Source organism: Pleurodeles waltl, chromosome 6, assembly GCF_031143425.1.
Source record: "Pleurodeles waltl isolate 20211129_DDA chromosome 6, aPleWal1.hap1.20221129, whole genome shotgun sequence".
Lineage (NCBI taxonomy): Eukaryota > Metazoa > Chordata > Amphibia > Caudata > Salamandridae > Pleurodeles > Pleurodeles waltl.
This window is the reverse complement of record NC_090445.1, coordinates 1,081,691,024-1,081,713,277: the sequence shown is the minus strand read 5'-3', so window position 1 is coordinate 1,081,713,277 and position 22,254 is coordinate 1,081,691,024. Positions and strand designations below refer to the sequence as shown.

Genomic DNA, 22,254 nt, shown 5'->3' with positions numbered 1-22,254 from the left:
GTTAATTTGGGCTTTGCATTTTGAAGAGCATGGTAGTTGTAATTTGCTGCTGTTGTGCTGCTCTTATCTTTAAAAAAAAAAAAAAAAAAAAAAAAAAATCTGCCATATTGGAACAGTAAATTAAAACAAAATGGCTGAATGTCATGCATAAGTTGGAATGCTTAGTATTGCTCGATCTTCTTTGCATCATGACCCATATGTTCACATGCATGATGCAAAAATATGCATGTATCATTATTTTTTTGTATTATTTTTGCCAGTGCTGCACAGTAAGGGCAAAAAAACAATGGCAAATTTGCCACTTATTGGCTATGCTACTATTTGGTCTCTTTTAATTGTAAGGTAGCTGATCAGCCTGCTTATGTGTAAAATACACTGTGTTCCATTTAAGCAAGAAATGCATTTGAGTCAACTTACTTGCATCTTGAAACTATTAATGCAATTTTGCACTCCGGAGTTAAATGTAGTTCCTTTGTCTTTCTGCACTGTCATCGCCAGTTATAAGGTATTGCAAATTATCTACACACTGTATGCTAGATTTTCACACACTTTGGAGGGTATCCTATATTATTGTAGTAGATAGTTTAAAATCCTGTGTCTCCATCCCTCTCATCCATGCTGCAAGGGTTGATGATTCTGAGGCATTTCACTGCTACTGTTGAGCTCTTTTCCCGTTTGTCAGTGCAAGTACGATTTAAAAATGTGTATTGTCAACTCGGGTTTTCTGTCATTGGGCCGGTTTTGAGCCGGTCTCTAGTCTGTATCTCGATACCTTAAATAAAAGTGCTAGAACTTCTTCCTAGTGCAAAGCTTGGGGCTTACCCAATGTGTGTGAAGTCCCTCTTCACTGACTACATCGCTTGAATGCTAGTCTCATCAGTCTCGTTCTTTATCTCTAGTTCAGTCCTTGATAAGTGTTTGGATTCTGTTAGCCAGAACGTTGCACTTGTCAGTTTCTCTCTGGGGCTGTGGAGAGCTTCACCCATTTTTCACCTACTACTCTTCTTATGTCTCCATCTTCATTTACATGCTGCCTTTGCAGGCTATTCGGCAAGTAAATGATTATGGTTGGTATGTCTGCACAAACCACTGTGTAGGAAACTGGGTTTTTGTTGCAGTTGTCCACTCACAAACTCTCTTGGTCCCATTTTTAGCTACTTGACGCTGCTTTAAAAAAAAACTTCGGTATGAAATTGTAATTTACTTCCTAGTGCAGCGTTCAGGGTTTTAATGGCTTATTCATGTGGTGGACCAAATAAGCCTTGCAACTTTATGGTGTATTGGATGTTGTAGGAAACTGTACTTATCATTACAGATGTACCCCATACTTTTTGCCCTCTTTTAGAGCTAGATGCTCATTTTTCAACTGACACTGGACTAAGGCCTGCCAACCAGACCTCTGTGCCAGTGCTGTTTCCTTAAAACAATTTGATGTCTAATTTTAACACACTTAGCAAAGTTCTTTAACACCCATTCTTGGAAAGTACCCTCTTTTCGGCATGGTTACCTCCACTTTGTGCCTGCTGTCAGTGTGTTTTGACGGTGTTCACTGGGATCCTGCTAACCAGGACCCACAAGACTCTGCTCTCTCCCTCTAAATTTGGTTGTTCCTGACTTAGTACACCCCACAGTTGGCATACTGGTGCCTCTATGTAAGTCCCTAGTATATGGTAGCTAGGAACCCAGGGCATTGGGGGCACCAGGAGTTCTGACTTCCTGCTGCTTTACCAGCTCAAGCCCAGGAAGGCAGAACAAAGGATGTCCTTTGGGAGAGGTCACCCTCTCCCTTTGGAAATAGTTACATGGCTTGGGAGGGTTGCCTCCCCAAGCCACCGGTATGCTTTGAAGGGCATATCTGGTGCCCTCCTTGCATAAACCAGTGTTCACCCATCCAGGGACCCTGAGTCCCTGCTCTGGCAGGAATCTAGGCAATGGAAAGGGGAGTGACCACTCCCCTGACTATCACCACCCCAGGTTGGTGCCCAGGGCAGCTCCAGATGGCCACTTGATTCTGCCATCTTGATTTCAAAGTGGGCAGAGTCATATGGGAGCATCTGAGTGGCCATGTCAGACAGGTGACGTAACAGGTGGTCACGCTGCTAGGTGAACAGTCCCCCTTTCTGCGCGATTTAGGGTCTCCGTCCAGGGTAGGTCTTCAGATTCAGCATGCAGGATTCCAGCAGGGCTCCTCTGCATTGTTTACTTCATCTTCTGGCCACTGGGACTGCAACTGGACCCTTCAGGAACAGACAGTCTGCAACTCCAGCTACGACTCTTCTTTTCAACATTGTTTCTCCAGCAACTGCAACATTTCCCTGGCTGTGTGTCCTCTGAGGGTGATGAGTAGTCAGCCTGCACAAGACGGAATCTACCATGGAGTGAAGGAGTCACCCTCCTGGACCCGCAGGCACCCACTGCAACGATGTCCACTGCATGGAAAACTTCTCTGTCAAAACTGCGTGGATCCTGCAAAACAGGAGGTGGTCTAGATTGGTCCCCTTGGTCATCTCTACCTGCTGTCCAACTTGGGAGGCTGTAAACCCTTGCCTTTCCTTGCAGGAACAGTACCCCTATGCACCACGACTCTTTCAGCTACCAAGGCTTGTTGGCTTTTCTTCCAAGGTATCTTCCGGCTCCGTGTAGCCCCGGCCTCCAGCACTCTTCCCTGCAAAGCAGTCTCCTGCTCCAGTGACATAGGACTTCTCTTCAGGCGTGCTGAGTGGGCCTCACGGCAACTCCTATACCTGCTGCCTGTGAGTTGCCTGTGGGGGCTGCCTCCTTGTCTTCCAACTCTCCTCACTGCTGAGGGTTGCCTGGGACTTCTTCTTGGGTTGAGTCCCCCTGGACCTTTCTGGTTCCCGGCGGCTCTGCAACTCTTCATCTGCGAATGTTGCCTTTTTCAAGGCTTGTTGGTGGGTTTTTCCACACCACTGATCGACCAACTCTTTCTACGACGTGGGACATTGTCTGCATCACTTCTGGGACTCTTCTTCCGCTCCTGTGCTGCATAGCTGACTCCTTGTCTTCTCCATCGACCTTGTCCTGTATCTCCAGAAGGGTGGGTAGGGACTTCAGACCCAACCAGACACTCCAACTCGAATTGGACTTGGTCCCCTTCATTTGCAGGTCCTCTTCTATCATGATCCACCTTTTGGTTTCTTTCAGTCTTGCACAGTCCTTTTCCAAAGTTTACCTGTCGGTTTGGGAAAAAAAGCTTCTTCTTCTTCTCCTGGTCGCTGGGGGGGCACCCTGGTACTTACCTTTTTGGGTCCTAATTCCTCCAGCTCCCCTCTACAGATTCCACTTCATTGGGTTGGGGACTGACTTTCACATTCGACTTGCTTAGTATATGGTTTGGTCTCCCCCCTAGGGTCTCCATTTTATTTTGCTATTTCACTGTTTTCGGTTGTTTCCTATGCCAATTCCTGACTTCTAATGTGTATATAATAGTGTCCTGATAGTGGAGTATTGCCTAAACAATATTTTAGTATGTGTTACCGTAATAAATTACCTTTATTTTTGTAAAAGTGTGTGGTTCTTTAATGTGTGTGAGTGCTGTGTGACTACAGGGGTATTGCATGAACTTTGCATGTCTCCTGGATAAGTTTTGGCTGCTCATCCACATCTACCTCTAGAGAGCCCTGGCTTCCTAGACCCTGCCTACATCTCACCAATAGGGATACCTGGACCTGGTATAAGGTGTTAATACCATAGGTGCTCACCACACACCAGGCCATCTTCCTACACCCATATAAGTCACTAGTAAATGGTACCCCTAGTACCTAGGGCATGGGTACTAAAGAGGGTCCCTTAGGACTACAGTATATCTTATGCCACCCTAAGGGACTCCCACTCAAGTTCCACACAGACTTCCACTGCAGGCTGCGCGACATGGTGCAAACATGTCATGTGGAAACATGACATGGAACAGTCCTGCGTGCGTTGCCAAAGTTGCTGCATTTAATAGAGGTAAGTCACCCCCTACAGCAGGCCTTTGTGCGCCAAGGCAGGGTGCATTATTTTTTATATGAGGACATATCTACATGAGCAGATATGTCCCTGTGATTTGTAGTATTATTTCTAGATTTTACAAGTGAACAGGGAAGCCCTCTTAAGGTATGTACTGGACACTGATCAGAACAGGTTATTCAGTGACATAATAGCTTCAATTAAACATGGTATTTGATATTGAGCACTTTGTTTTAATAAACCCACACTGATTCCAGTGTGGGGTTTATTAATACATGCACCCACAGGGTACTTTTGATGTACCCCTGAACCCTGCTAGCCCTCTAGTGTGCTGACTGACTGGTCTAGTCCAGCTTGCCACCACAGTACCATTTCTGACCCCCTAGGCAGTGAGCCTCACTCGGAGGTCAGAAACTGTGCCTGCCTGGGCATGAGTTGTTCATGTCAAGCCACGAATCTTCAAAGATCACACACCTTTGATATGCGAGCCTGACTTCCCCCAGCCCAAGAGGGTGCTATCCCCCTGCCTTGAGGCCCATTTGGCACCTGGACAGGTGGGAAGTTAGCTATGCTAGGAGACAGGTTACTTCTCCAGGCTAGTCACAACCCTAAGGTGGCTACCTGAATAACACAAAAATTAGGATTTCATGATCTTTGTTGTGGTGACACTAGAAACTCTGAGACGGCGTAATGCCCACTTCTCACAGGTGAGGTCATCTAGGGGGTCTAGTGGCTCCAGGCCCTTAACTCCCCTTAATACCCCTAAATGGAGTATTCACATGGCCCCCTGACATCAGGAGATTATATTTGTCTGCTTGAAGAAGAAAGGAGGACAAAGAGCCCATGACACTATAACTGAGGAGCAGCATCGGACATGGTGCCAACCCTGCCAGCCTGCCTCCAACAGTTGCACAAGCCCGGCTCTTCCAGAAAGCAGTATCATCTCCAAAAGCTGTGGAGGAGTGACCGACTTCAACTGGCCAGCAACAAATCCCTTGGACCAGAGGAGCTGCTTCCCTACATGTTTGCGGACACCAAAAGGACAGAAATAAGAGCCTCTGCCAGCGCAACACCGAAGAAAGCCTCACTGCACACAACCCCACTTTCCCCCAGCCTAAGTTGTCATGAACAGACTGTGCCCCTTAGGCACAGAGACCATCAAGCACTGAGCCCCATCTTGGGTTTGGCCAGACTGCCTCCATGCCCTAGTGCCACCTGAGGTGACCTGTTGGTGCTGGCTGAACCTTCCCCCATACTTACCTTACCTCCAGAAGATGTATCCTTTAAGTTGCTGCTTGGTACCCGTATGCAGTGTGTGTTTTTTCCATAGGATAACATTACTGCGTTATTCAATACAAGTGTATTTTCAGTATTCTTAAACTGCTTACTTAAAAAGTACTAACCTAATAACGAAGTTCTTGGTATTAAAAAAAAAAATAAAAAAATACATCCATATTATTTTTCTAAATTGGTCTTGGGTTTCTTCAGTGTGTGTTCCATTTATTGGCTCTCTGTGTTCAGCAAATGCCTACACTGACCTCTGATAAGCCTACATTTTTCACCCACACTACCAGAAAAGAAAGTTTAGGGTTATTATTTTTGACTCTACCTACCAACAAGGTTCGTCTGTACTATCTGCATAATGTGCTCCTACATTGGCCCACTGCATAGATAGCCAGCTTCCGAAATCTACCTACTTTCTATTCTTTCTTTCAGGAGCGCTTGCTAAAATGGGACTTATACAGGGATATCTGTTTCCTTTATGTTAGTGTGTATACTCACACATTCGCAGATTTTTATAAAATTGCTTCTTAAAATGATACAATATACACATTTTTTTACAGAGTTGTGTGAGCATTTTCCTTCTCTGTTGCGGAAGGGTCTGAGTACTATGTTGGGTTTGTGTGTTACCCAGATTAGCAATTGGTGTGGGATATTCTCTGACACTTGTTGTTTCACTAACAGTTTTTATCATTGTGTATCATAGATGCAGTTCCGCCTCCTCGCTTTTACAGCATCCTATTGCCAGAATCATCAGAGGGTGATCTCACTCGACTAGATAGCACGGTATGTACTGACTTCTCTTGTTCTCTGATGTAGAAATCCTAACGTTAGGGAAGCAGAGGTTTGTGATGGTGATGGGTTAATAGCATGTTCTTGTTTCTTGCTGTCTTCATCTTTTAATTCTGTTGCTGCTGTTAGAAATAAGGTCTCTAGTTGGCAGTAGTTTTCACCCTGTCCAAGTAGGGACCCTCGCTCTAGTCAGTGTAAGGGAGTCACACAGCTAAGCTAACCCCTGCTCACACCCATGATAGCTTGGCACGAGCAGTCATGCTTATCTCTGAGGCAATGTGTAAAGTGTACACACTCGCACACCCACATGCGCTCAGTCCCACATGCGCTCAGTCCCACATGCGCTCAGTCCCACATGCGCTCAGTCCCACATGCGCTCAGTCCCACATACGCTCAGTCCCACATGCGCTCAGTCCCACATGCGCTCAGTCCCACATGCGCTCAATCCCTCGCGCGCTCAATCCCTCGTACTCGCATGCTCAATCCCTTGCACGCGCTCTCACTGAGTAAAACAAAATCAAAATAATAACCAACGTTCACAAGCACAGATAAGAATTTTCAAAGATGAAATCTTAGTCTAGCGTTTAGACACACAGTTGCTCCAACTGGGGCTATCACGATGTCTTGACAGTCATTCCCAACCGTTTGCTGTTTGCGAGGGAGTGCAAGCTGGTCACGGAATTGCACGAATGAACACCAGGTAGAGTACCTTGGAAAACCAGGAAACGGACGGTGCATGGAGTCGGGGAGATGAAGGACCACTTGTGCAGCAACAGTTCCTTACTGCTACTGGGAAGGCGAGCTGTCTGTTTCTTACAGTTGTAGGGGATGATGATGCAGCATTCGTGACGAGGCGTCTGTTCCTCACTTCAAGGTTGTGGAATCACATTTTACAGTTCTTAGGTGTGCTATGCCTGGTGGCCCCTGTGATACACAATGACAATCTCTGTACAGGCCTATCATTAAATAAAGAGGCCTACAAATGTAATTCGCTACTGCTAGGAACGCATTATGTTGCAAGGCTTGCTCTCCGAACAGCCATCATGAAATATCATCGTCATTGCATGCTAGCTGAAGCAATCTCCCTTCTGGAAGGTACCAGTCTGAGTACGTAATGTTCCCAGGTTCTGTCACAAGATGGACCATGTGATATTAGGCACGTAGGCCACCTTGTGTAAAATCCTTTTCTATGCTTTTTGTTACTATATATGGTATGATAGGAAAAATTACCTTCAGACATAATGGAGAAATAGCCATACGTCAATCATACGTCAATGCCAAAGAACCAATAATACGCTGAATTATGTTTGTGGTTTAATACTATAAAAGATCATGTATTACTTCCTTGTATTGGTCTGCTCCTGTACATTAGTACAGAGCATCCTCCATGTACATGTCTTTCTATTTCTATCGCTAATCAATCCTTTATGTTTATCTAGAAGAGCTGGCTAACGGTCGTTTGTATCTGGATGGGTGTTGAATAATTAGGCTTCTACAAGGTGTGGTTAGTGAACTCAGGAGGTCCAGACGTGAGGTATGACTTTGCGGTGTCAGTCACACTACGGGGCCACAGGTGCTGCGGCAGTCCGGTGTCATGGACGTCAGTGAGATGACCCTCAGGACTCATGCTGTAGCGGGTCTTAGGAGGCTCTGACGTTGTCTGGCTTGTGGCGTTGGTCGCAGTTGATGCATTCGGCGGGGACCACAGCTCCAGTGCAGACAGCGGCACAGAGTCTGACGGCAGCGCCGGTTCCGAAGTTGTTCCAGAATCTGTGCTTCTTTTAGTAGGCTGGCACAATTTATGGTGTGGCACCCTATACTGAGTCCAGGCAACGCTTAGTGATGGTGAATAGGTGCCCCAATAGCAAAAGCTTTCTAAGGGTAGCTGAGGCAAGCAGCTGAAGCTTATCCGGGAGGAATGTAAAGCACTTTCAATACCTCAGCAGTCAGACGGTAACTCACTCGCAAGAAAGAACAACACAAGTGTTAAAAATAAAGACTTCTTTATTACAGCACTACTACTAGACTAGCATTGGTATAGCTACCTTTGGATAGATCTACACACAGTATATACACAAATAACCAAAAGAGTAGCATAAAATGTTCAGGGCTCTAGGTGAGGGCTAAACTATATACTAAATAAGTGGGATACGAAATAGTCAACCTAACCAAGGTAAGGTGGTAGATGAAAACACCGCAAGTATGGTAAGTGTTCAGAGTGACCATCTGCAAGGTAGTTACCTACCCTTTTGCCTAACACAGGGAGTAGTGGTTGGAGTTTGTGATTCAGGACCCTTGCCACTGGACCCCGAGAAAATTAACAGACAAGAGGAAGGTTGCAAGTTGCAGAGTGCTCTCACTCGAGAATACCCAGAAGACAGGAGTACCTGCACCAGGGGACCAGGATGCAGAGGGGAGAAGGTACTCTCTGAAGTCAGTAGAAGCCTCAGATTGTCCAGCTGCTGTCATTACACGTGGACCAGGCTGGAGGAACCCATGGACAAATCCCAGGCGTGAACGACCTGAAAAGGAAGGTGACAGACTCCAGCATTCTTGGAGATGTCCAGATGGTGCAGGTAGCAATGCTTACCCTCCTAGAGATGAAGTTCCTGTAAGTCGGTGGAGGAAGGCCAGCTGTGGGGTCCCAGAGCTGCAGATGATCATAGGAGTTGCTTACGTGCTGTCCCTAGATGGTCACCAGATTGCAGGAGGGTCAGTGACCAGCCAGGCCACCAACAAGCACTGTCAAATGCTAGCAGGCGCTGAAGAGGTATTTGCTGAGATTTGGGGGTCAGCATGGTTCAGGAGACTATTCCCTTGAGAGGAGAATCAGGGTGGGCCCTCAGCACGCAGCAAGGCCCACAGAAGTCGGAGCCCCCACGAGTGACCCACAGTTGATAGACACATGTAGAGTCACAAGGAGGCCTCAGCAACAAAACAGAAGCTTCACATCACAGGAGTTGCAGGCCAGGGGCTGGTATTCGAGTTGCAGAGTGCTGGAGGCCAGAGCTTCTTGGCATCTGAAGATCTCCTGGAGGAAGACTCAACAAGCCTTGGCAAGTGCAACAGTCGTGGTGCTCCAGGGTTCCAGTCCAGTGGCAGGAGCAGGGGCCCACAGTCTCCCAAGTTGGTCAGGTGTCAAGCAGTCTACCTGGCAGAGTTCTGTGCACCTCCCTAGGGGTTGAACTGGAAAGGCGGGTGGTCACTCCCTTGTCCTTTTTGTAGCTCTGTGCCAGTGCGGGAAGCAGGGGTTCCTGAACAGGTGCAAACAGGATTCTGCAAGGAGGGCATCAAATGTGCAGTTCAAAGCAGTTTGGTGGCACTCGAGGCCACCCAACCCACCCCAACCCACCCCAGCCCTTAGACATCTAATGCACAGAAGGAGGTGGTCACACCTCTCCCTTGCAAGAAATTTTGTTAGGTCTCTCCAGCCTGAGCTAGGTTCACTAGCAGGAGGACAGAACAATGTCTGCGGTCAGCAACAGTGTGGGCTGGCAGCTTGTCCCCGTAAGACTGCACAGGCAGAATTGGGGAATTCTCTAAGGAATCCCTACAGTACATGGTATGCATCTAGCACTAGAATCGGTACAGTTGCATGATTACAACATGTTTGATACCAAACATGCCTAGTTTCGGAGAAGTCATTATGTTGTTGGACCACTCGTGCTGACCAGTGTCCACTACATACCTTAAAATGGCTTCCCCGCACTTACAAAGCCCAGGGAGTAGAGTCTTGGATTTGTACGGGTACCCTGCTCAAGCAGGAGTACTCTCACACTTAGGGACATGCACCCTGCCCTTGGGGTGAAGGGCCTAACAGAGGGGTGACTTAATGTCCAAGTGCAGTGACCAGGATGTAATGCAAGCATTATATCTGAAGTGAAAATATGCATGCACCATTTCACTAAGGCTGCAATGGCAGACCTGCAGAGACAGTTTGCATGGGCCCCCATGGGTGTCACAATACATGCTGCCGCCCATTGAGGGGGACATCTGGTGTACCAGTGCCCTGGGGATCTACGTACCTTATACTCTGGACTTACATAGGTGCACTGTATGCCAATTGTGGGTGTAAAAAGTTACCAAGTAATCAAATTTAGGGGAGAGCACACTGGCACTGGGTCCCTGGTTAGCAGGATCCCAGTGCACTACAGTCCAAAACATACTGACAACAGGCAAAAAAGTTGAGGGAGGGGTACTACAACCAGAACCCCACTTAGTACACTTGTTTCTTCTTGGTTACATCAAAACTCGCTTCCAAGGACCCAGGGACTTGATTTGGCACCACTTGGCAAGTAAGGACTCTCCGCAAGTGAACCCTGGTACTGGCAGATGAAGTCCTACATGTTCCTGAGACTTCTTAACAGGAGGCAAGCTGTCCATACCCTTAGCGAACCTTTGGAAGCAGGATGTAGTAAGTCCTGTCCTTTCGCTCCCATGACAGAAGCAGCAGGCCAGCATAGAAAAGCAAGAGGCAGAATCAGTCCCTTCTACAGCATCCAGCATTCCTACCTGGCAGAATGTCCTCAGTCCAGAAGGATTCTAACTTTGTGTTGTCAGAGGTCTGGTACTTATACCCATTTTTGTCTTTGAAGTAGACAGTTTTCAAAGGGAAGTCTTAGTGTACAAGACCCTGCCGTTCCCTGCCCTTGCCCCAGACATACTCCAGGGGGGTTTGAGACTTCTTTGTTATGACAGGCACAGCCCTATTCAGGTGCAAGTGTCAGCTCTTCTCACCACTCAAGCTCAGGAAGATCCATCAGGAAATACAGGTCACACCTCAGCTCTTTTTGACTGTAGAGTGAATTCACAAACAGCCCAATTATCATCCTGACCCAGATGTATATTCCACAGAAAGGCTGGGGCACAGAAGGGTTCAGCAAGAATATGCCCACTTTCTAAAAGTGGCATTTTCAAACTTAAAATTCAAAAACCAACCTCAACAAAGTTGTATTTTTTAATTGTGAGTTCAGAGACCACAAACCGCCATATATCTATCTGCTCAATGGGAAATTATACTTAAAATGTCAAGGCAATCCTCGTGCTACCCTATGGGAGAGATGGTCCTTGCAGTAGTGAAAACTGAATTTAGCAGTATTTCACTATCAGGACAATGTAAAACCCACCAGTAAATGTCTTACCTTTTAAATACCCTGCACCCTGCCCCTGGGGCTGCCTTTTGGTCAAGTTAATGGGTGATTTACATGTAGAAAAAAGGAAGGCTTGGGCCTGGCAAGTGTGTGCACTTGCCAGGTAGAAGTAACAGTTAATAACTCCAGACACAGCAATGGCAGGTCTGAGACACATTTACCGGGCTACACATGTGGGTGACACAATCAGTGCTACAGGCCCACTGGTAGCATTTCATTTACAGGCCATGGGTGCACATGGTGCACTATACTAGGGACTTACTAGTAAATCAAATATGCTAATCATGGATAAAACCATCACCAATTGTAGGAAGTTGGCTCTGTATTCACTATTTCAAAGTAAGTAATAGTATGAACAGAGTCCAAGGGTTCCCCTTAGAGGTAAGATAGTGGCAAAAAGAGATAGAGCATTAGTATTATTTTGTGGTAGTGTGGTCGAGCAGTAGGCTTATCAAATGAGTAGTGTTAAGCATTTGTTGTACATACACGAGCAATAAATGAGGAACACACACTCAAAGACAATTCCAGGCCAATATGTTTTTGTATAGAAACATATCTTTTCTTAGTTTATTTTAAGAACCACAGGTTCAAGATTTACATGTAATACTTCAAATGAAAGGTATTGCAGGTAGGTACTTTAGGAACTTTGAATTAGCAAAATAGCATATACACTTTTCACATAAATCACATATAGCTATTTTAAAACTAGACACAGTGCAATTTTCAACAGTTCCTGGGGGAGTAAGAGTTTGCTAGTTTTTGCAGGTAAGTAAACCACCTACAGGGTTCAAGTTTGGGTCCAAGGTAGCCCACCGTTGGGGGTTCAGAGCAACCCCAAAGTTACCACACCAGCTGCTCAGGGCTGGTCAGGTGCAGAGGTCAAAGTGGTGCCCAAAACGCATAGGCTTCAATGGAGAAGGGGGTTCCCCGGTTCCAGACTGCCAGCAGGTAAGTACCCGCGTCTTCGGAGGGCAGACCAGGGGTGTTTTGTAGGGCACCGGGGGGGGGGGACACAAGTCCACACAGAAAGTACACCCTCAGCGGCCGGGTGCAGTGTGCAAACAAGCATCGGGTTTTCAATTGAAATCAATGGGAGAGCAAGGGGTCTCTTCAGCGATGCATGCAAGGGGGGGGGGGGGGCTCCTTGGGGTAGCCACCACCTGGGCAAGGGAGAGGGCCTCCTGGGGGTCACTCCTGCACTGGAGTTTGGATCCTTCAGGTCCTGGGGACTGCGGGTGCAGAGTCCTTCCCAGGCGTCGGATCTTAGAAGCAGGCAGTCGCGGTCAGGGGGAGCCTCGGGATTCCCTCTGCAGGCGTCGCTGTGGAGGCTCAGGGGGGGCAACTCTGGTTACTCACGGTCTTTCAGTCGCCGGGGAGTCCTCTCTGAAGTAATTGCACCCGACGCCCCCGGCTCGACTTATGGAGAACAGAGTGTCAAGTCTCACGCTTCCGGCGGGAAACGCAAGTTGTTTCAAAGTTGCTTCTTTGTAGCAAAGTCGCAGTCTTGGGTGAACAGAGCCGCTGTCCTCAGGAGTTTTTGGTCCTTCTAGATGCAGGGCAGTCCTCTGAGGCTTCAGAGGTTGCTGGTCCCTGTGGAAAGCGTCGCTGGAGCAGTGTCTTTGGAAGTGGGGAGACAGGCCGGTAGGGCTGGGGCCAAAGCAGTTGGTGTCTCCGTCTTCTCTGCAGGGTTTTTCAGCCTAGCAGTCCTCTTCTTCTTAGGTTGCAGGAATCTGAGTTCCTAGGTTCTGGGGAGCCCTTAAATACTAAATTTTAAGGGTGTGTTTAGGTCTTGGGGGTTAGTAGCCAATGGCTACTAGCCCTGAGGGTGAGTACACCCTCTTTGTGCCTCCTCCCTGAGGGGAGGGGGGCACATCCCTAATCCTATTGGGGGAATCCTCCATCTGCAAGATGGAGGATTTCTAAAAGTCAGTCACCTCAGCTCAGGACACCTTAGGGGCTGTCCTGACTGGCCAGTGACTCCTTGTTTTTCTCATTATCTCCTCCGGCCTTGCCGCCAAAAGTGGGGCCGTGGCCGGAGGGGGCGGGCAACTCCACTAGCTGGAGTGCCCTGTGGTGCTGTAACAAAGGGGGTGAGCCTTTGAGGCTCACCGCCAGGTGTTACAGTTCCTGCAGGGGGAGGTGTGAAGCACCTCCACCCAGTACAGGCTTTGTTACTAGCCACAGAGTGACAAAGGCACTCTCCCCATGTGGCCAGCAACATGTCTGGTGTGTGGCAGGCTGCTAAAACTAGTCAGCCTACACGGATAGTCGGTTAAGGTTTCAGGGGGCACCTCTAAGGTGCCCTCTGGGGTGTATGTTACAATAAAATGTACAGTGGCATCAGTGTGCATTTATTGTGCTGAGAAGTTTGATACCAAACTTCCCAGTTTTCAGTGAAGCCATTATGGTGCTGTGGAGTTCGTGCATGACAGACTCCCAGCCCATATACTCTTATAGCTACCCTGCACTTACAATGTCTAAGGTTTTGCTTAGACACTGTATGGGCATAGTGCTCATGCACTTATGCCGTTACCTATGATATAGGTCACCCTGTCTTAGGGCTGTAAGTCCTGCTAGAGGGGTGACTTATCTATACTGCATAGGCAGTGTGAGGTTGGCATGGCACCCTGAGGGGAGTGCCATGTCGACTTAGTCTTTTTATCCCCATTAGCACACACACGCTGGCAAGCAGTGTCTGTGCTGAGTGAGGGGTCCCCAGGGTGGCATAATATATGCTGCAGCCCTTAGAGACCTTCCCTGGCATCAGGGCCCTTGGTACCAGTTACAAGGGACTTACCTGGATGCCAGGGTGTGCCAATTGTGGAAACAAAAGTACAGGTTAGGGAAAGAACACTGGTGCTGGGGCCTGGTTAGCAGGTCTCAGCACACTTTCAAATCAAAACTTAGCATCAGCAAAGGCAAATAGTCAGGGGGTAACCATGCCAAGGAGGTGTTTCCTTACACCAATACAATTTAGACAGAGCACTTGCACTTTGACATTGGTCAGCATTGGTAAAGTGATCAAAGTCTCGAAGCCAGCAAAAATTAAATTCAGCGCAGGATCATCAACAGGAGGTCAGAAGCGAAACGTTTGGGGATAATCCTGCAAAAAGGGCTATTTCCAACAGCTACATTATGGGATTCTTTCTGATATTCAGTCTATGAAAAAGTAGTTTAATAAGACCAACCTCTGAGAATTGGAGCCTGAAACAGTGAGAGCTGTGTTAAAAAGGCCAAACAAACACATTACATAGAGTTTCTGATCCACCCGGCAATCTGTCCTGGAGTGAAAGTGTTGCTTTTGTGACTATGCATCGATATCCAGGTAGCAACCCTGTAATTTCTTAGAGTAGAACCTGTCTCATTACAGCTGGAGATGCTGCCTGTAGGAAGTTGGCTCTGTATGTACTATTTCAAAGTAAGAAATAGCATGCACAGTCCAAGGGTTCCCCTTAGAGGTAAGATAGTGGCAAAAAGAGATAATTCTAATGCTCTATTTTGTGGTAGTGTGGTCGAGCAGTAGGCTTATCAGAGGGTAGTGTTAAGCATTTGTTGTACACCCACAGGCAATAAATGAGGAACACACACTCAAAGACAATTCCAGGCCAATAGGTTTTTATATAGAAAAATATATTTTCTTAGTTTATTTTAAGAACCACAGGTTCAAGATTTACACACAATACTTAAAATGAAAGGTATTTCACTTAGGAACTTTGAATTAGCAAAATAGCATATACAGTTTTCACACAAATGGAATAAGCTATTTTAAAACTAGACACTGCAATTTTCAACAGTTCCTGGGGGAGGTAAGTGTTTGTTAGTTTTGCAGGTAAGTAAACCACCTACAGGGTTCAAAGTTGGGTCCAAAGTAGCCCACCGTTGGGGGTTCAGAGCAACCCCAAAGTTACCACACCAGCAGCTCGGGCCGGTCAGGTGCAGAGGTCAAAGTGGTGCCCAAAACGCATAGGCTTCAATGGAGAAGGGGGTGCCCGGTTCCAGTCTGCCAGCAGGTAAGTACCCGCGTCTTCGGAGGGCAGACCAGGGGGGTTTTGTAGGGCACCGGGGGGACACAAGTCAGCACAAAAAGTACACCCTCAGCGGCACAGGGGCAGCCGGGTGCAGAGTGCAAACAGGCGTCGGGTTTGCAATGGAGTTCAATGGGAGACCCAGGGGTCTCTTCAGCGAAGCAGGCAAGGGGGGGGTGGAGGGGGACTCCTCGGGGAAGCCACCACCTGGGCAAGGGAGAGGGCCACCTGGGGGTCGCTTCTGCACTGGAGGTCGGATCCTTCAGGTCCTGGGGGCTGCGGGTGCAGTGTCTTTACCAGGCGTCGGGTTCTTTGAAGCAGGCAGTCACGGTCAGGGGGAGCCTCTCGATTCCCTCTGCAGGCGTCGCTGTGGGGGTTCAGGGGGGTCAACTCTGGCTACTCATGGGCTCGCAGTCGCCGGGTAGTCCTCCCTGTAGTGTTTCTCCACAAGTCGAGCCGGGGCCGTCGGGTGCAGAGTGCAAAGTCTCACGCTTCCGGTGGGAAACGTGTGTTCTTTAAAAGTTGCTTCTTTGTTGCAAAGGTGTTTCTTCTTTGGAGCAGAGCCCCTGTCCTCTGGAGTTCTTGGTCCTTTTAGATGCAGGGTAGTCCTCTGAGGCTTCAGAGGTCGCTGGACCCTGTGGAACGTGTCGTTGTTGCAGTTTTTCTTCAAGTGGGGAGACAGGCCGGTAGAACTGGGGCCAAAGCAGTTGGTGTCTCTGTCTTCTCTGCAGGGCTTTCAGGTCAGCAGTCCTTCTTCGTCTTAGGGTGCAGGAATCTAGTTACCTAGGTTCTGGGAACCCCTAAATACTCGATTTAGGGTGTGTTTAGGTCTGGGGGGTTAATAGCCAATGGCTACTAGCCCGGAGGGTGGCTACACCCTCTTTGTGCCTCCACCCTGAGGGGAGGGGGGCACATTCCTAATCCTATTGGGGGAATCCTCCATCTGCAAGATGGAGGATTTCTAAAAGTTAGTCACCTCAGCTCAGGACACCTTAGGGGCTGTCTTGACTGGCCAGTGACTCCTCCTTTTTTTTTTCTCATTATCTCCTCCGGCCTTGCCGCCAAAAGTGGGGCCGTGGCCGGAGGGGTCGCGCAACTCCACTAGCTGGAGTCCCTGGGGTGCTGTAACAAAGGGGGTGAGCCTTTGAGGCTCACCGCCAGGTGTTAAAGCCTGTACTGGGTGGAGGTGCTTCTCACCTCCCCTTGCAGGAACTGTGTTACTAGCCACAGAGTGACAAAAGCACTCTCCCCATGTGGCCAGCAACATGTCTGGTGTGTGGCAGGCTGCTAAAACTAGTCAGCCCACACTGGAAGTCGGGTATGGTTTCAGGGGGCATCTCTAAGATGCCCATTGGGGTGTATTTCACAATAAAATGTACACTGGCATCAGTGTGCATTTATTGTGCTGAGAAGTTTGATACCAAACTTCCCAGTTTTCAGTGTAGCCATTATGGTGCTGTGGAGTTCGTATACTCTTATGGCTACCCTGCACTTACAATGTCTAAGGTTTTGCTTAGACACTGTAGGGGCATTGTGCTCATGCACCTATGCCCTCACCTATGGTATAGTGCACCCTGCCTTAGGGCTGTAAGGCCTGCTAGATGGGTGACTTATCTATAGGCAGTGTGAGGTTGGCATGGCACCCTGAGGGGAGTGCCATGTCGACTTAGTCATTTTCTCCCCACCAGCACACACAAGCTGGCAAGCAGTGTGTCTGTGCTGAGTGAGGGGTCTCCAGGGTGGCATAAGACATGCTGCAGCCCTTAGAGACCTTCCCTGGCATCAGGGCCCTTGGTAGCAGGGGTACCAGTTACAAGGGACTTTCCTGGATGCCAGGGTGTGCCAATTGTGATAATAAAGGTACAGTTTAGGGAAATAACACTGGTGCTGGGGCCTGGTTAACAGGCCTCAGCACACTTTCAAATCATAACTTGGCATCAGCAAAGGCAAAAAGTCAGGGGGTAACCATGCCAAGGAGGCATTTCCTTACACTGCCTATACAAGCTTATGAATGCCGTGTTTACTGTTAATGGCAGGTTATACAAGAAACTATCTTTGTAGCAATCCTCTGTTTAAAGCAAGCCAGTCTGAGCAAATAGCTCCATATTTTACAAAAGCTGTTTGTTTACAGAACTCTATGGTTTTTCCTAAATACCTTCGTGATCTTTTAAATTCTATAGTATTAAAGAGACCTTACTTCAAGACTAAAATGATTTGTGATGATGGTTGATAATAAAATATTCTGGTTAAAGAGGAAGTCCTTGGTAGGAAAGTGAGAAAAGTCCTTAAAGAGTTTGCTTTGGATGTGCAGGGGACGGAGTCTGGTTTTATATATACTGTATAGTACAGCATTCATCATGCCTATATGGTCAAAGTTAATCTGCTTGAAACAAACTGGAGTGTCTTTACCCAATTGTAAATATTTTGTGATTCAAATATCACATTTCTTAATGTTGGGTAAGTCAAATCTGTTTTCTCCTGTGATGTGATGGCTGGATTCTGTACTCCTTTCCCATCCATTGTAGAAGTGGCAAAACATTTGGGAGTCCAATTTAATAACCCACTTTCTTTCCTCCCAAAATTACTATCAATGGCCGGTACGTGTTTTTTTTCATTGATTAAGTGTTTAAAATAATCCTTGACTTCCTCCCCCTAGCCTCAAGGAAAACAGTGACTGTTGCTCATGTAATTTCCAGGCTTGACTATTGCAACAGCTTTCGTGCAGGGAGTTCAAAGGGACTGTTCCATAAACCCCAGATGGTTCAAAATTTGGCTGCCAGACTGGTGCATAAACTCATTAGATATAGCTCAATGTCTAAAGCACTTGGGGAGTTGCATTGGCTATAGATTCATAAGTCTTAATTTAGATTCTCGTTGTGTTCTGCAAGGTTTTTCATGTTACAGGCCCTACACATCTATGTGATAGGCTGTGCCATTATAGTACTCAGTGGTCTCTTAGATCTTCTAATGCCAATCTGTTACAACCTCCTTCTCAGTCTTAAATCCTTAAGAGGCAAGTTGTTTATAGTCCTATGATTAAAAGCCTGGAACCAACTTCCAGGACTGCTTTGGTTTGTAGAGACCAAATCCAGTTTTAAGAAGAATTTGAAGACTTAGCTCTTTCTTTCTCTGGAAACTCTGTGCCACTCTTTAATATAGTTGTGTGCAGGCCTTTAGACTGGTTTCATCCCCTCCTGCATTTCCTCTTAGTGGCTCCTGTGTTTTGTACTTTTCTTGTATTTTGTTTTTAATTGAGGAATGGTGTTTGACTTGGTGTTAGGATGCTATTGTTTGAGTGATACTACATTTTAAAAGTGCCATATTCATAATTTCATTGCCCTGGATGCGTTGTAGTCCAGCATAGAGGTATTTATAAGACAACTCTTCTTTTACAATTATCAGTATTATCTTGTGCATGTTTTTTTGACCAGGTTCATTTTAAGAACAAGAAGGCATCATTTTCATAATTCTCTGTTCAGTCTGGTCCACAACTTGTAAAAAAAAATAAAAAAATGTATGATTTAAAAAACAGTTGCAATAATGTATTGGCTAGTAAAGCCCTTCATACTGCTATTTTACCATCAAGACAAGGCCAATTTCTCAGTTACATTTAAACCAATTGGTTCTAATGTTCATAATTCAATTATATATCTTGACTCAAGGTTCCCTAGCACCGCTGGTCTATCAGCTACCCTCAGTTTCTTGGAGACCTGGTTTATTAGAAAAAAACACACACACACAGACCCACACACACACACACACACACAGACCCACACACACAGACCCACACACACACACACACACCCACCCACACAGACCCAGACTTTTGAATGGAACATTATGTATATATTCTTTTTTCGGTCTCACTCTCCACAAGATGCAGTGCATCACATTTTGCAAGACTGGAGATTGACAGAAGTAAATTTATTTGCAACCCTGACAACAAAAAATTGCATGTTATACATCAAGGTACCCACAGGTTGGCGCACTGTCGAACAGTTGGTGCTGGGCATACCAACTAAATTCCATAGATTTCCATTTTGATAGGGTTTAGTTGTACTGGTTAGATAAAATTGAGGTAACTTTAATTTAGAACACAGTGAAATTCAACATTACAGCCCTCTTGTTAAAGGTAGTCATAGGAAAGTGCCATCTTTCTGGCATAGTTACTCTACTTTTTGTCTGGTGTCAGTGTGCTTGGACTGTAGTTCACTGGGATCCCAGTGGCAGTGCTCTCTCCCCCCAAATGTATTGGTTTACTTCTCACATCCACAGTTAACATACTGGTGTACCCATGTAAGTCCCTCGTATATGGTACCATGTGGTAACTAGGGCATGGGTACACCAGGGGTCCCCTGTGGGCTGCAGCATGTATTATGCCACCCATAGGACCCAATGCAAACTGTGACTGCAGATCTGCTATTGCAGCCTGCATGAAAGGGTGCATGCACTAGTTCACTGCCAAACCTAACCACTGCACTTAGACATTATAAGTCACCCCTCTGGTAGGCCCTTCAGCCAAAGGGCAGGGTGCATGCCTCTAAGTGTGAGGGTTCCTCTGCATGAGCACCAGTGCTGGAAAAGAAGGTACCAGGTACCTTCTATGACCACACTGGACAACACCATGACGATTCTGGAGAGAACCTTGAACCTGCAGGGAGCAGTGCTGGTAGCACAAGAGGGGGTTGTAGTAGGCCCACTTTTCCTCCCCCTGGGGTGGTCAACAAGGTTTCCAAGAGGAGTAGATCCTCCTCACCGCCCCATGCCTCAGCTTCTACTGCTGGGTCCATTCACTCTAGTTCAGAAGAAGGATCCTTAGCTAGGGGATTCAGCTCGTTGAGACTTGAAAAAACAAAGCTCAAGTTTAAAAAAAACAGCAGCTAGCTTTTGAGAGAGAGGGGTTAGAGATGGAGAGGGAAATAAAGAATTTGTGGTTGGAACCCCATGGTGGCAGCATTTGAGAGTCCAGGGTCAGGGAAGATACCTTTAATTCCATGAATCTCAGCAGGTTAGTCCCTCGTTACAAATATAGGGATGATAGCCACAAGTGGATTACTGCTTTGGAGAGGACCTAAAAAGTCCAGAAGATCCTTCAGATGCAGTGGGCAGCTATCAAAGGTAGAGATAAACTGTTAACAGTAAGGGAAGAGGATGCCAACTACCAAGTCTTGAGAGGCTCTGATTGATGTGTTTGGGCTCACAGCTGAGAAGTAGAAGATGACTTTTAGGGAAACTCAGATGGAGTCCTCTCAAGACAGGTTAGATTTTATTGACTCTGCAGTTAAGGCACTGGGAGGCTGGTTTCATGGTAGAAATGTGTGTGACTATGAAGTGCTGTACACTTGCCTTGAGATCATCCTTAACAATTGTGGTGGACTCTGGTCTCGCCTCTCCCCAAGAATTGTGAAAGGCGGCAGACAAATGGTTTCGCACCAGGGTGCGTAAGAAATCCCACGGTGGGGGTGACCAAAAGAAGAATTTTTTCAAGTCTCAGGAAGAGGATGGGGGCAAATCTAAAGAGAAGGGTCTACAGGTCTACAAAATTCTTCTGGGGGTGGGTCCAAGTCCTCTTCCAACAAGAAACCTTGGTGCTTTTTGTGTGAGGAAAAAGGCCATAGGAGAGGGAATAGCAACTGCCCCAGGAAAAGCACAAAGAATAGAACTTCTACCACTCCTATAGTGTCCCTAGCAATAGCACTTGTAGTAGAACTTCAACCAAGGGTGTAGCAGGTTTCACCTTGGGTACTGCACTGGACTCTGGCCTAGTCAGAGAAACTATTGAGGCTGTCCTAATATCAGAGGGTGGCATTGATCTTGCCACTCTGGCCTCCTAATATGAGGAAATACAGGCAGTACCCCCTCATAAATAGTATTGAGGTAGAAGCTTACAGGGACATAGGTGCAAGTATCACCAAGGTGACTGAAAAACTGGTGTCTCCTGAGCAAATCTTATTTGGTCACAATTACTAAGACACCTTTGCTGATCATATCACTAAGCGGTACCCTATGGCAGTTGTTAACAGTAGCTTGGGTGGGCAGTTTACTAGCCATAAAAAGCTGTAGTATCCTCTTCAAATCACTGCCCACTAGACATTCTACAGATATAGAAGAACTCAGCCTGGGCTTGGGTGGAGTTAGAGGCCCATGCAGCAATGCTGAACATACCTCCTAATGTCTGTGACTACTAGAGCACAGGCCAAGAAACATGGAGAATAAGGAGCTTTGGAGCCTGAAACTATGGACCAACCAGCTCCCAAGAAGAGAGGTAGGAAGGATAAGAAATTACACTGTCCAAAATTAATGTGAGGACCAGTCTCTTCAGGGAGATGATCTTGTCCCTTGTGAGGGTCCCACACCAGTGGAGCTTGGGCCAGACACAGTGTTCTTGGGTGCCGGTGGATGCTCCACGGAGAAATTGAGTTTGGAACAGAAATATTGTCCCTCTCAAAGGCCTTAGACAGCAAGCTGCTACAGAAGAGTCGGGGATGTCATTGGATCCCACAGAATCTACTGAGAAAATGTACTCTTATTCTGAGGCTCTTGACACCAATCCTGGTGCCACCAGGAGATTGGTCATAGCCCAGAAGTTTTGAGAGTTCTTATTTACACTAGCTCATGACATTACCCTTGCAGGACACTTTGGACAAAGTAAGACTTAAGACAGGCTTGTTTCACACTTTTGCTGACCCCACATGTCTGAAGACACCAAAGAGTTTTGTTGCTCCTGTGTCATCAGCAAGTCAGGTGGCACTACAAAGGCCTCCTTAATCCCACTACCTGTGGTTGGGGTTCCCTTTGAGAAGGTAGGGGATTGACACTGTTGGTTCCCTTGATCCTCCTACAGCATCTGGGAACAGATTTATTCTGGTGGTGGTGGACCTTGATACCAGGTACACAGGCCATTTCCCTTAGGATCGCTACAGCCCCAGCAGTGGCCAAGACTCTTTTCCAGGCCGAGCTTCCCTAAGCAGGTTGTATCCTACAGAAGTGAAAACTTCATGTCTGGATACCTCAAAGCAATGTGTAAGGATTGTGGT

At 47.0% G+C, this 22,254-nt stretch overlaps 1 protein-coding gene across 17 annotated transcripts in view; it reads left to right on the top strand.

The window, feature by feature from the left end:
• The window catches only part of UBR4 (ubiquitin protein ligase E3 component n-recognin 4), a 1,862,787-nt gene that overhangs the window by 346,067 nt on the left and 1,494,466 nt on the right, over window positions 1–22,254 (top strand). For all 17 annotated transcript variants that reach the window (XM_069240131.1, XM_069240143.1, XM_069240141.1 and 14 more), the window contains exon 21: window positions 5,957–6,036. In XM_069240131.1, coding sequence (XP_069096232.1) covers window positions 5,957–6,036 — 80 coding nt within the window. The remainder of the gene's footprint in view (window positions 1–5,956; window positions 6,037–22,254) is intronic.